Raw genomic sequence first — 15,580 nt, 5'->3', positions numbered from 1 at the left:
CGTTACTTGTAACGCCGTTACCATTTTTGTTACTTTTTTATGGTAACGAGCGTTACTTTTTTATGTCTGTAACGGTAACGTAACGTCGTTACATTTTTACAATAACGGTAACGGAATTCAGCCGTTATTTTTCGTTACTTTAGCTGGCAGTATCTATGTTTCATAAAACGTATGATGCATCATTTTATGTTCGTTTTACATTCGGTAACCAACATGCGCTTTATTCGGCCCATAATTAATAGTTACCAAATTAAACAAGTACGTTCGTTCATACAGCGCTCCAGCGGTATCAGTACGGGCACTATTTGCAGACCGCGCGCAGCGTGGGAGAAATGGTTGGCAGCACTCGCCCCATTAATTAACGTAGACTTTTTGTATTGATCAATTATGTTTAATTATCACTCATAATCATTTGATATGGTATATGATTACGAATCGCAATTGCGATAGGATTTATATTCAATGATAGAATCATATTCCTGAATGTACACGGAGATATATGGTACATATGATATTCATAGTCCACTCTTATATTTAAGATCGTCTTAAGTATCATTTTATGATGCTATCAACCAATCAGAGAGACGTATCAGCATCTTAAGACATTACTTAAGATTCTCGAAATAAGAATCTACTATGAATACCGGCCATAAATGTTTTAACATCTGAAGTTGCACGTGTATTGAAGACAACATAAGAAAGAATGAGATAAAAGCATGAAAAGACATAGGAAGGTATTTATGTCCCTCTGTGCGGATTTTGTAAAACAAAAAAACATGAAATGTTTCTTTTTATCACGTATTGAATAGATTTTTTTGACGTTAAAAGATCCCTATTTTAACATCGTCAAAAAATAACGAAAAAGTAACGAATCGTTACTTTCCAAGCAACAGTAACGGTAACGCGTTACCTTTTTAAGTTAGTAACGGTAACGGTAACGAGTTACTTTTTATAAACAGTAACAATAACGGTAACGCGTTACTTTTTTAAGGTAACGTTCCCAACCCTGGTTTTATTGTATGCAATTTACGCATTCACTGCAGAGTTGCCGCTGATGCGCCGATTTGCAGCACACCGCTGCCAGAAAGAATAGCACTCGCTAGCACCCGTTAGCACTTTCTCCCCACTTATCGGCCTGCGTCGAGCAGCCGAGGCACCGAGTGGGGACTCCTTCTGTCTCTTTCTCTCTCTCGAGCGGTCTCTCTCCTTCTCGACCTAGCATGAGCCAAAAGCTGTGCCTGTAATACGAGAGAAAGAGAACGTTCGAGTCAGAAGAGGATAGGTCGAGAAGAAGAGAGACCGCTCGAGAGAGAAAAAGACAGAAGAAGTCCCCACTCGGCGCCTCGGCTGCTCGACGCAGGCCGATAAGTGGGGAGAAAGTGCTAACGGGTGCTAGCGAGTGCTGTTCTTTCTGGCAGCGGTGTGCTGCAAATCGGCGCATCAGCGGCAACTTTGCAGAGATGTCCTGATCGGACTCATCGTGCTGGATCATAACCGAACGTTTTCTTCGCGATACAATAGGCGATTTTCGAGAGTGTCGTTTCGGGGCAGTCGGCTAATTGTAGGACAAACATGTATTTATTTTTAACTCTGATCGTTGTGACTCAAGATTTAGTTCCAATCATCAGATTTTGGTTTGCAAAGGCAAAGCTCAAATAAATAATGCAATGCGAATATAACCTTTAATGATTAGTTACATAATCAAAGAGTATAACCTTTGACTATTAGTTATATAGTCAAAGAATATAACTAACACCTTTAAGTGTTACGTAAATGTATAATTTTCTCAAATTATTTTTGGAAATGTCGAAACATAACCTTATCATACATCATTGAATTCGTAAAAAAATAAGCTTTATTATACTTATAAAAACAAATAAAAATTTTTAGAAAACAAAATAAGTAGTGGGGAAAATATACAAAAACTCTGTTCTCATGCCATTTTGTTCAGTGGAAATAATTTTATTATTCACACCACATTTCACACAAGGCAAGATTATGTCAAATTTAATAATATTTTTTACGTTTTTCAAATTGCTTTAAACTTTTATATAGTGTATAATATATACTTGTATATATATTTTATATGTTTCGTATTTAACTTTTATTTACACGCAAATTCAAAATTAGTGGCTACACTGCTGTTGTTTTTCTTGTATTATAGTTTTAATATAGTTTTTTATAGCGTTTAGATGGTTGTTACTATTGAGAATTTAGAAACGTCTCTCGCACCCCCAGAAATGCTTTCCCGCATCACCAGAGGTGTGCGCATCCCCGGTTAAGAACCACTGCTCTATGTATTGAATTTTAAACAGAAAAAATAAAATTTATAATGAACTTCTGATTTAAGTCGCAATTACAAATGTAAATATAAAATATCATAAATATTAAATTGTTCCTCAATACTTAAGACTTGACTGTTGACTTATACTTCAAACTTAATGTTCATTAATCTTCATCAAGAACAATTATATACATATATATCTATGTATAAATACGCGATAAGAAAACTGGAAGAAGTAAATAGTTATCTTCATATGTAAGTGAGTGCTCAATGAGAAAACATCATTTTGTCAGAACGTAACTATTTAGTACTAAAAGATTCAATGAGAACGTTTACAAGTTTATTTAATTACCATATTTTAATGTTTATTATGCATTACTTGTACAATCTTATTCATCTTTTCAGGATAATAATAAAATTCGTCATAAATAAATTTTAAATTTTCAATGATACATACAATCTAAAGCTGAAAAAACACAAAACTGAATCCAATTGGAACAACAATTACGATAAAAATGTTTATTACCATATTATTATTTATTCTTGTTGCATATTTGGTGTTTCATTGTTACTTTCATTATGGACAAAAAGGACGATTAATCAATAAATTACCAGGCCCAGGTTATCCAATAATTGGTACTTTATTGGACTTCCTACATCCAGTAGGTACGTTAAAGTTTTTAATATATTATTATTAAATTAAATAATTCTAAAACGTACAATTATTAATATTATATTACTTCCAATATTATACACTCGTCAACAAAAATAGAGAACACTTTTAAAACGATCCAAATTACATAACATTCAGACGCTGTAACTCCGTAAAAAATTATCGTAGAAAGAAAATTAAAAAAGCATTTTAAAGCTTAAAATCTCTAGTTTTGAGATTGACAATTCATCAAACGAATTACAGATTGTTTAAGAAGTTGGGCGAATTCAATTGAAGATGCGTCAAACTCAAAATTTTTACGAACTTTACAAAGTTTTACGGCTTAAAATAGAATTTGCATGCAAATTCTACTTTAGAATGTAATATCAGTGATATTATAAAATGGCAAGTAACAAGTTACAGTAAGTAACGCCGTTACTCGTAATATTTTTATAATACTTTTGTATAACTTGGAAATATGTGACAAATTTTTATAATAATAATAGTAAAGCCAAGGTTGGAATAGTGATTTTTAACAATTAACTCGTTATAATTATGTAATATTCATTGAAAAAAGTAATTTGTTAGTTGACTTGTTACGTAACAAGTCAAAGTAACGCATTACTTTTTGCGTTGCTTTTCCTTATTACGTAACAAGTCAATTAACGTGTTATTTTTTTCAATGAATATTGCTTAATGATAAGTCTGTTAAAAGTGATTTTTCTCCAACTCTAGTGTTATTATTACTATAATAAAAAGTTCTAACGTCATTACTGTTACTTCCATCCTTAAGGAAAGGAAGGTAGGGAAGGATGCAACAAAAACTCTTTTATTCTCGTGACCGCACTAGTGGGATGTGCGGCACGAGTCGAACGCACTTTTGATGATTCGCTTTCCATATGAATCATCTTTCCGTTCGTGATGAAACATAGGTTCGAACAAACAAAGCCGGGTTGTAAATTTTGATTTTATAGTTTTATAGTTTCCGTCCGGCGTCGCGACTCAATCTTATCTCTGATTGTTGCCAGACTTTAATAGCATTTAGATTTTTTCTCTTTCGAGTCCAGGCTTTGTTCGTCCATATGAATTATTAAATAAGCATCGTTGCTTGTAATTTTGTCGTCGCACAATTTCTCCTTTTTTTGCTTCTATTTATTGCTCCGGATGTAATATGTGGCCATTATATATATATATATATATTCCAAGAATGATTGATTTTTTTTTTTTTTTATAATAGCCGGGTGATAGTGTTATTTGTAAAAGGGAAATCGTGGAGTAACGGGTATAAGTATTGTAAATTTTACAGACAATCCCTTAGCATAATTTATATAATGGATGCGAAAAGGGAAATCGTAAAATCCTCCGGATGTAATATTACCAATACCAAATCGTTATTGCCTTTCAAAAAAATAAATGTAACGACGAAGTAACGATAAAGTAACAAAGAAGTAACGACTTGCCATCCCTAAATATCACGAAATTAAATTGCTAATCAATTTAATAATTTTGATTCTTATACCGATCTCTACGATCCCCCCTTATCCCAAAAACTGTAAGGAAATTTATTGAGAAAAATATTACCATAGTTTCAACCTGGATCCCTCAATTGCGAATGTTTTACTCACTTTGAACGTTAAGGTACTTCGTAATATTTATCACAATAACCGATGATGTTACATGAGCGTTAATTTCAGCCGACGTATAAATGCAATACAAACAAAATCTTAATATACAGTTGTTTGAAGAATCTTGTAAATATTTATAAATTCTCTTAGAAAATTATTAAGCACTAAAAACTAGAGCTATGTATTATAAAAGTAGAACAAACAATCGCCCTTTGGCTTCAGTGCGGATAATTTTTCTGTTGGTTGAAAAGTGTGAAAACTAAAGTGTGGAATCACTCATTGGACGAGACACCTATTAGAACCATCGTAGCGATTAAAGTCGCAATCGCTTAGATGAAAAGATTGCTTTACTCTTATAATTTATAGCTCTACTAGAAACTGATTTTGACCGCCATTTTTATTATTTAAATGTATTATATTTATTAACAAACAGAGTTTACAGTTCTTAACAATTTTTTAAAAGAGAAAGTTTTTCCTTATCTTAATTATTGTTGCATTAGATATTTATGATTATTAGGAGAGTATGGGGTAAATCGGACCTTTTTAATTTAAATAAATACGATTAAGCAGATTTGCGGATCATTTATAATGTAAAGTCCTTATAAGACACCGAACATGTGACAACAGTTTGACAGTTCTCTGTTATAACATTTACCGAATAGACGTGAATTTGGATTTTCAGCCATAGTGCAAAAATTTTTTTAAAAAAGAAAACTTTTGTAAATTATTATTTAAAAAGTGTTAAAAATTTGAAAAATAATTGATTTAAGATAATTAATGATAGTAGAATACGAAAATATCAATCATTTTGTGATTTCTTTTGCGGTTTATAGTACAAAGGATTCCAAAGTTCGAAAGGACTCATGCCAAATAGGACTTTTACGTCGGAATTGCAACTTGGTCGTAGTACTGGTAATCGGTCTATTAAATCTGGACCTAGACATGATAAATTAGTAAAATATTATGACTCATTAGACTCGAAATAACTGAATTTTATTGATTTCAATTCTAATTATATAATAACAATGTCATAACATGACCGGGAAACGTCTAACTCTCTATATAGACTGTTACTAATTCGTTTCTTTTAAACAAATTTTTATTTTTTATTGTAAAATTACTTGTTTTTATTTAATACTAAACAAATAGACATTATAATCTTATAAAATTTTATTTAAAAATTAATAAAAATGAGAGTATCCGATTTGAAACAGGAGGTGGTCCGATTTGGAATCAGTAGTTTTAAATCGGACCGGAAAAAGCGTTTTTACATTTTCCCTTATAGTTCACAAATGAGAAATACGTCAAAATGGTTTAAAACAAAAATAAAGAAAATTAAATTATCTTTTCTATGGCATCTTTAGTTTTACGATTGGACTTTATTTGTGCCTTATTGAGAGCAAAAACTGCAGCTAGGTCCTATTTACCCCACACTCGCCTATTATAAAAATTGATTTACCATCTAATATTGTGATATTACTGTTCTCCTTCAACTTAAAACTATGTTTCAAAACAGAAAAATTTAACGGAGCGTCGTTTAGTGCACTTGAAAATGTACAATACCTATATAGAATCACACAAAAAATGTCAACACTAAGATCTACCTATAACTGTTAAAGCTCTTTAATTTTATGTTTTCGCGTCGGTCCATGTTCTCTGTTATTATTAGCATTACAATTTTTTGTATTTATAATTTAATATTTATGTATTTGAGATATGTGCATTTTTCAGACGGTCTTTTTAAGCTTTTAATTACAAGATGCGATACTTATTATCCTATTTTTAAAGTGCACTACTACTTGTTTCTAACTGTTATATCAATCCGTCATCCTGATGATTTGGAGGTAATAAAATCGAAAAAAAATTTAATTCTCTATATGTAATACATTATTAAAATAAAAATTTAGGAATACTTTATTTATTTACATTTTATAAAAATATACTTGTAAAAATTCGATATTGTAAAGGTAGTAAAATGTTTAAGCCGTCCATTTTAAACAGTTTAACTATGAACTTTCATTAAGATTAAGTTACAAACAGCATTTAACTTAATATACTTGTTGCAATTTTTTAGGTAATATTAAACAGTACAAAGCATATTGACAAGAGTATATTATATAAGCCACTTCATCCTTGGTTAGGTACGGGTCTTCTTACCAGTAAAGGTAACGTAATCACGCCAATATTAATATATACTGTTGTAACATCAAAATTTTATTACATTAATAATCAAATGAGATATTTAAACATAGATTTAAATTTAACAGATTGTTTTACATTTAAAGCGCAATCTTGGTGTATAATTGATAACAAATAAAAATAAAAGTATTTAGGGGAAAGTTGCTATGCTAAATACGTACCACATAAGTTATTTTTTATAATATTTTGTATTTGTTGCTGTAAATAAGTAAGCTTTATGTTTAGCAGCATTATCATTCGATTATGGTTTATTTTACGGTTATCTTAGGTTCTAAATGGCAATCCCGGCGAAAAATATTAACTCCCGCATTCCATTTCAATATATTACAACAATTTGTTGAGATTTTAATTAAGGAAGGGGAAAACATGACAAGATCTCTGAAGAATGCAGAATGCACTGTTACAAAAGATTTACTACCATTTATTAGCGAACATACGCTGAATGCAATATGCGGTATTATATTCTACTTATAATTGTTTATGTACAGAAAGAACGATGTTAAACGGAAGCCATTTTTGGCCTTAAATAAACAGCTAAGTTATTTATTAGAAACTGTTTATAGAATTCTCTAAAACCAAAAAAAAAAAAAATACAACTTGAACAAGAATGCCTTCTACGGTTGCAGCTAGCTCTTCGTGCTTTTTTATACTTCCTTCAAGTTCAATAAACAGTGCGCCAAATTAAATTTCAGTGATAATACAATTCTAAATTAAACAAGATTATGTAATATCACGTATTATTAAATATTAACCCTTTTCCCCCCTGAAAAGAACTAAAGAAATTTTTTGCAATAATTTCTGTACAAACAATACAAGCACGAAGACCTAGCTGCGACCGTAGAAGGCATTCTTGTTTAATTTGTATTGATACAGCAACGGTCAAAATATTTTTTTCTACTACAGAAAAAAATAATTATTTGTCCTCCAGAGTTTGAAAAATTATAAAAAAATTGGAATTTATTATTGATTGCTGAATTAGTTATATAAGTGTTTTTTAAACTTTATAGTATTAAACAAAAATTAATTGCGTATTTATGAGCTTAAAAAGGTGAATAGTAAATGTAGAGAGTATGAGATTTTGCTTTGCATAATATACAGAGTGTCTAAAAATTCCTCTAAATAATATTAGTATGCACAAATCAACAATTTTATTGTGAATGTAATAAGACTACGTAATTTTTAAAGATTTTTGCGTGCTAAACATGTATCCATTGTCAAAATTTGGCTATCGTTATAATTTTAAGAGAAATGCTGTCAAAGGAGTAGAAGACTACAATTTTGATGATTTTCATGGTGTTGCATCACGTACAGCAAAATGCTTTTCTAACTCCGTTTACGCCACGTGAAGATATGAACTTTTAGTTTTAAAATTCAGTTTGTTTCATTTGATTGAAATCTTTCGTTTTCTAGATATACTTCGTTGGAAGAAGAAATATCAGTTTTGCGCGCGTATCACCAATATGATTGCTTGTAACGATGTACCGCTCATAAGTGTAAATAGTTATTTTAGAATACTATTTTTGAATACTAAATACGAAAACATTAATAGAATTTATTAATGATATTACAAGAACAATGGTATTAAGCAGAACATTATAATTGTTCTTGTTCTGCTTATATCATCGTTTTTATGATATGAGTGATATTCACCTTCTTGAACACATGAATTTTATTTTAACGCAATTAATTTTATTTTAATATAACGTATCTTAAAAAAACTCTTACATGACTATATCAACAGTACTGAATCTGGATTTTTTGTAACATTGCCTAAACCTGGTGAACAAATAATAATTTTCTTCTGAAGGGATTCGATAAACAGTTTCAAATAAATAACTTGGGGGTCGGTTCTAGACCAAAAATAGCCTCCGTTCAACATCTACCTTTTATTTTAAACAAAATAAAGAGTAATAAAAGATATAAAATTATGATAATGATGTCACAATAATCTAAGGTTATTTTTTTTTAAATATATGATTACATTGCCATAATATAATTTTCTTTTTAGAAACTGCCATGGGCATTTCTTTGCAAGGAAAAGATTTATTTCAGCAAAGGTATCGAAAAGCGGTTCACCGGATAGGCGAATTGTTTATTTATAGGTAATTTATAATATATGTAATATAATCTATACGTCATCTTAAGATATACATACAAGCATCTCACTACTTACAATATTTCGACGTTCCGAGGTTTTACATGTAAATCTAATTGGTCATAAGTCCAAAGTCAAAACTTTTACGCTAACAATAATTGTTGATATATTGGTACATTAAATAAATTAACTATTAAATTTCTAAGTAAAATGTTATGCTAATAATGATAAGTAATTTAATATTTAATGTAAAACGGTACATCAAGTCGATAATAAGCACTCTGGTTTGTTGCTCTCTTTAATATGAAGAGAGTAACAACTTGCAAATTTTAATATGTTTAACGCTGGAATAGTATAACAAAATTTAAGAAAATAAGTATTTTTTTATTAAAACCAATACTATAAAACTTTATTTAGACAAATCGGAATAGTTTCTTCGTAAGAAGAATATAATTCTTAAAGTAATATTTGCTGTTATAAATTATAATAATATTTAGCTCAAAAACTATTAACTTCAACAAAGTTATTACAAATTAACAAATAAAATACCAAAAAATATATTAAATCTAAAGAGACCTTACATTTCAGATAAAAATCTTTAGCTTAAAATTAGTCGAATGTTCATAGATCTTACATGTATTCTTCAATTTTTTTAATTAAATTTCTTATAATATCATGGTTTCGTTTTTGCTATTACTTAAGAAATAATAGGTAATTGTATAATAATCAAAGAAATTTGTTTACAAAATAACACTAATGATAACATTTGTAAACATCTAATAATTTAGATTATTCAGGCAGTGGCTGTGGGTCGATTGGATGTTTTCATTGTTACCAGTAGGTAGAGAACAAGCAAAAATTCTGCAGACATTGCACTCCTTTACTGAGAAAGTACGTACAAATTTCGTCTTGTTTAAGAATTCTATGAATATTCTATTGCATAAAATTGTATATAAAAAAGATAAAGAAGGCAAAAATCTTACAAATTTTATATAAAAAAATAATAAAACAATTTGTAAATGTTAATAAAAATTTCTTTAAGAGGGGGTAACCACTAAAAGTAATTGTGGGACAGTGCCCCCAAAATCATTATAAAATCATTATGAAAACTTTATGTAATTATTTTGCAATCAAATGCAATCATAAAGTCAAATCAAATCATCAGAAATCATAATAAAATCATATAAAATTACTAGAAATCAGCAAATATTATATACATATAAATCACCAAAAGTAATTTTGGGTTTTGTGTGATTATTGGAAATCAAGTTCAATTCGCAATCATAACGCAATAAAACCGTGCATGATAACAAGAAAATTTAATGAAATTAGTACAAGTTTTCGATTTTTGTGAAGATTTTCATAAACTTTTTTTTTAGAAAAATCTTTTATCAACCATACTTAATTCCAATAAAACCTTGAAGTCAGCAGTCAGGTGTACATCTATTTTCTGAGTGATTAACCTACAATTTAATTTTGTTTGAAAGAAATTAATAATCAATAATAGTGCTTTTAATCAAATAAAATCATTTTTAATCAAAAGAAATCTAATAATTAGATATACAATCACTAATAATCATTGTGTAGATGAAATCATTTGCACTCAGATAAAATCAAATGAAATCATGTAATCTGTGGAACACATTAGCTAGTGGTTACCCCCTCGTGTCTTTAGCATTTATACAAATAATGAAAAGTGAAACTATGTTGGATGTGTGTAGATTATTGCAGAAAGAAAAGATTATCATAAGCAGACCAATGGACAATACTTGAAAAAACTCAACACAAAAGTTTACGCAGATGATTCAGAAACCCCTGGAAGTACGTAATACAAAACTATTATATTCTAAAATCTAATAGGGAAACGTCGTCAATAATTTGAAATTTGTAATATAATTTGAAATTTAATTTAATGTTGCGTAAAAGTAGTGAAACACAAATAATAAAAGTTATATAATTTGATTTAGTTCGAAAAAAACGACTCGCTTTGTTGGACATTTTAATACAAGCATCTCAAGATGGTTCTTTAAGTGATTCAGATATAAGAGAGGAAGTCGATACTTTTATGTTTGAGGTATTTGTACGCTTTCTTCTTTCTTTTAGTGTAAGATTTAAATGCGTATCAAAAAAACAGTATTTGATTACAGGGTCATGATACTACAGCGACTGGTATATTCTTTATTTTATCATTATTGGCTGAACATAAAGATATCCAGGTATTCTTTGTTAAATAAGCATCATGTTTACCGATAAGATTAAATAATTCTTTTAACTCATTAAATCGTTTATTAAAAAATTAAATATAAAATTTATTGCATGCGTGACTCCAACGCAACATATTTTCTTATTGAAAATGTAGAAATGTTTTCCTTACATTTTTCTTCTCTTTTTCATTATTATAAAAATACTTAAATAAATTTGTTACATATATGTACATTATATGTGTATAATATTACATGTATAAATTATATACTTTATTATACATTGTACATATAATTAATTTTAAAAAGCCTTAATGAATGTAGATCTCAGTGCTGATATTTCTTATGATTTCATATACATTTAAGATTATCAAATTTGATGTCGATGAATTTTTTGTTCTTAAACATAATTTTAAGTTGAACAAGGATAATATTATTTGTAAATTAATTCTTGCTTTAACATTATGATATTACTACACTTGATCAACTTGCAAAACTGTGTTTTAAAATCGAAAAATTTATCAGCGCGTAATTTGATGAACTTGTAGATGTACATACTATAAAATCACACAGGAAATATCAGCACACAGACTGATGATTAAAGTAAATTAGTTGTGTATTTATGTTGGTCTGTATGCTCTTATTATATACATATACAGAGGATGTCGAAATTCGTAAATTAAAATACTATACCAAGGGAGTTCTGGAAAAATTAAAAAAACATTTGTAGATTTTTATTTCAAGAAGTAGTTTTAAAAATATAAAAGTTTAAAACTGATCAATCAGAGATTATGTTACGGTTGATTGTCATACAGTAAATATTATTATTTGCGCGGTAGTATTAGAAACGTGCATATCATAGTTTGTAATTGGGCTGTTTTAAACCTTTTTACATCAAAAACAACATCTTGAAATAAAAATTTACAAACAAATATCTTTTTTTGCTGCATTTCTGAAAAATTTTCTTGCTGTAATATTTTGATTTGCAAATTTTGGAACATTCTTTATATATAAACATATATTGTACTTTCATAATTTATATACTGGGAAAACATTAATCGCGCGCGCACGCTGAACATCTTCAAAATAAACATAGAAATTCTACAATTCTCTTTCTGCATACATAAAACATGTACTTTAGAAGAATAAAACGTGTTTTTTTATTAATGTTAATAATACAGGATTGTGTCAGAAAAGAAGTCAATGCTATTATGCAAGAGAGTGAAGGGAAACTTACTATGAAATCGTTGCAAGATATGCAATATTTAGAGAGATGTATAAAAGAAGGGTTGCGTTTATATCCAAGTGTCTATTTCATATCACGGGTTACTTCGGAAGAAACACAATTAAGTACGTAACTGATTATTAATTTGTTGATATATATATATAATATGGACACATTGTAAAACATGCCATGAAACATTATACATACTCGTATGCATTTACTTAATAAAACTAAAATTAATTGTTTAAGTTAATTGAACATTAAAATACAACGTTATAATACAATTTTGAGAAATATGATATTTTCCAAAGAATTGAGATAACCACATTAAGATGGCCACATTAATGATGCCGTGTGTAGCTATTCTGCATCACATATTTGTTTTTCAAATTTTTATAAAGCTTCTAAACGGAAAAAACAGTTATACTGCATCTAAATTTTAACTAGCTACAAGTGAGAAAATAATTTTATGTTAGGCCATCAAAATAATTATGCAGGATAACCAAGCATGATGATATTGCTGCATTTTGACATTCTAGTGACCAAGTTAAATATCCTTTATTTAAATACAACTTTTTAAATGTTTCAATATAATTATTTTCACATTTGAATTTCAGCATAATTCTTCTTTCCATGTAAGTGTTATGTTACATTCTTATAAAACGTTTTTCAGAATCATATTTAATACCTGCCGGTACAGTCATGCATCTTCACATTTATGGAGTTCATAGAGATCCCAATTTTTGGCCAAATCCAGAAATATTTGATCCAGATAGATTTTTACCTGAGAATATCCGGAACCGTCATCCTTATTCGTATATTCCATTCAGTGCTGGTCCACGTAATTGCATTGGTAAGATGTTTATTCGTATCTTTTTATGTGAACAGATTGCAGTACATATCTAATTCTAGGTCAACGATTTGCTTTTCTGGAATTAAAAGCGATAATAGCCCCTCTGGTTCATAATTTCTACTTGGAGCCCGTTGATTACTTGAAGGATACACGAATAGGTGTTGACTTGGTGCTTCGCCCTCTTGATCCGCATCATTTAAAATTTATCCCTATTATCACGAAATGCACGTAGGCATTTAAAGGCATTTAATACTTTCTAAAAAGTTGTATTAGGAACATTAAAGACCGAATTTTACAATATATCGTATGTCCTTATAACAATAAGGACATACAATATATTGTAAAATTCGGTCTTTAATGCTCTTAATACACATTTTTAGAAAATTATTTTAGGGTATTGGATCGATATTATTTTATATATTCAGGGTATGTATTGATTAAAAGATATATAAAAAAACTACGTGTCTTCAGTATGCAAACTCTGGCATCCTATAACTTCACACTTCCTAAGTAAATAAGAAAGGACGCAAGTGCTAGAAGTATTAATACTACTGAATAAAAAATGATTATGCTTAATTACATGTTTTAAGTTTATTTACATTTATTAGAATACTTATTCAGTAATCTTTAATTAAGTACATAATATTTTAGAATATATAGTGGAAAATAGACTAAATTTGGCTGTGTTCCAAATAAGACCTCTTTAATTTAAAAGAATACCATTAAGCAGATTTGCGTACCATTTATAATGACAAATCCTTATAAGACACCAAACATGTGACAGCAGTTTGACAGTTTTCATAATACTCATAGAATAAACGCTAATATATATTTTCAGTCATCGGACAAAAATTTTTTATATAAAAAGGTCTTTGTAAAGCATTATTTAAAAGACACTACAATTTTGACAGGTAATTAATTTAAAGTAAGTAAAGAGTGTAGAATTGAAAAACATCAATTATGTTGTGATCACTTTTGCGGTTTATTGTAAAATTTGTTCCAAATTTTGAAAGAACTCGTGTCCAAATCGGATTTTTACATCGGAATTGCAATTTGTTTATATTGCACTGATGATCAGCCGACCATATCTGTTCCCAGAAACGTGAAATTAGTAGAGTATTAAATTCGGAATAATTGAATTTTATTGATTTTAATCCTAATTATATAATATTATAACGTGACCGGAAAACGTCTAATTGTATAACATGTTACCATTTTTTTAAATAAAATTTTTATCTTTTACTTTCAATCTGTCCATCAAAATTCTATTTAAAAGTCGATAAAGGTAGAAGTGTTCAATTTGCATCAGGGAGTGGTCCGATTTAGAACTACTGCTTTCAAATCAGACTGAAAAAAGCGTTTTTACATTTTCCATTATAATTCAACACAGGTGAGAGATTCGTCAAAATGAAGCAAAAATGAAGAAAATTAAATTATCTTTCCCACAGTGCCTTTAGTTTTTCGATCGGCTTTTATTTGTGCCATAAAAAAAACTAAAATTTGAACGGGTTCGACTTACCCCACTCGCCCCTGTTATTAACTTACAGAAAAAATTATGGTTTAAAGAAATCAATTTAAAAAAAATAAATTTAATATACGTTTTCAAAATTTTCAAAAATGTTACACTTTCTTTGCAGAGGCTTTATTTTTAATTTTCCAAAAAGTACCTAAAGACAATTTTCTAAATAATCCTTTTCCAAAAAAAAAAAAAACGATAATACGTAATAAGTAAAATAATGTAAGAAGTAGTTTTGAATTTAGAAACATATAACGTCAATTTTATTCAGACATTTTAACCATAAGATATAGGACAAAAATGCTTCAACTTTTATGACTGATTAACAATGTATAATATTAAATTATATTACAAGTTGTAACTTATAAATTCTAAGTAAAGATTATACAAACTTTTACAGAAAAATCATAATAAGAATTTTTCGTAAAAATAACACGTATTTAAAGTTATGATTTTTATGGAAAACATAATAAATAAGTATTAAAATTATTTTTTATCATCAATACAAAATTTTAATATTTATTATGTTTATAGTTATATATTATATTACTGTATGTATTTAATATTTATTATTATAAACAATACTTAGCACAAACATCTTGTTTGGCTTGTATGTTCCTTTGCTCATTACTTTTGTTATAATATTTGGTTATATAATTTTTAACTGGAAAGACATAGGAGATAACAAGATATGTGTTATATTTAGAATTTTATCTCTTATACCAGTTTAATGATTGTAAAATCATTCACGGTATCAGGATACATTCCGATTGCCACGTTTCTCATTGTCTATGTTCAAAATTATTCGAAAATCAGAGACACAAAAGGGATGTGCCATGATTGTGGCGCGTGCGCTTCTATCATATCTATCATGACTGCTGAAATTAAGGATAGCCGCAAATTCCTGTTTCGTACCGATACTGATTTGTG

The 15,580-nt window shown here is 28.7% G+C and overlaps 2 protein-coding genes across 2 annotated transcripts in view; both read left to right on the top strand.

Moving 5' to 3' along the window:
• LOC105203688 (cytochrome P450 4C1) overlaps positions 1-15,580 on the top strand; it is a 43,956-nt gene that overhangs the window by 19,498 nt on the left and 8,878 nt on the right. The window lies entirely within an intron of this gene.
• On the top strand, positions 2,488-13,594 carry LOC113003782 (cytochrome P450 4C1). The gene is made up of 13 exons (XM_039448327.1): positions 2,488-2,580; positions 2,690-2,950; positions 6,293-6,405; positions 6,636-6,726; positions 7,029-7,214; positions 8,769-8,862; positions 9,644-9,746; positions 10,577-10,676; positions 10,823-10,929; positions 11,003-11,071; positions 12,238-12,406; positions 12,955-13,134; positions 13,194-13,594. The coding sequence occupies exons 2-13, from the start codon at positions 2,800-2,802 to the stop codon at positions 13,364-13,366; spliced, it is 1,536 nt and encodes a 511-aa protein (XP_039304261.1). The 5' UTR covers positions 2,488-2,580; positions 2,690-2,799; the 3' UTR covers positions 13,367-13,594.

This window comes from Solenopsis invicta, chromosome 4, assembly GCF_016802725.1.
Source record: "Solenopsis invicta isolate M01_SB chromosome 4, UNIL_Sinv_3.0, whole genome shotgun sequence".
In the NCBI taxonomy this organism is placed as follows: Eukaryota; Metazoa; Arthropoda; class Insecta; order Hymenoptera; family Formicidae; genus Solenopsis; species Solenopsis invicta.
This window is presented reverse-complemented; position numbering and strand designations above follow the sequence as displayed.

Coding starts and splice junctions, on each gene's coding strand:
- LOC113003782 (XM_039448327.1), top strand. CDS start 2,800: ATGTTTATTACCATATTATTATTTATTCTTGTTGCATATTTGGTGTTT. Junction 7,215..8,768: donor TACGCTGAATGCAATATGCG/GTATTATATTCT, acceptor TTTTCTTTTTAG/AAACTGCCATGGGCATTTCT. Junction 9,747..10,576: donor TGCACTCCTTTACTGAGAAA/GTACGTACAAAT, acceptor GGATGTGTGTAG/ATTATTGCAGAAAGAAAAGA.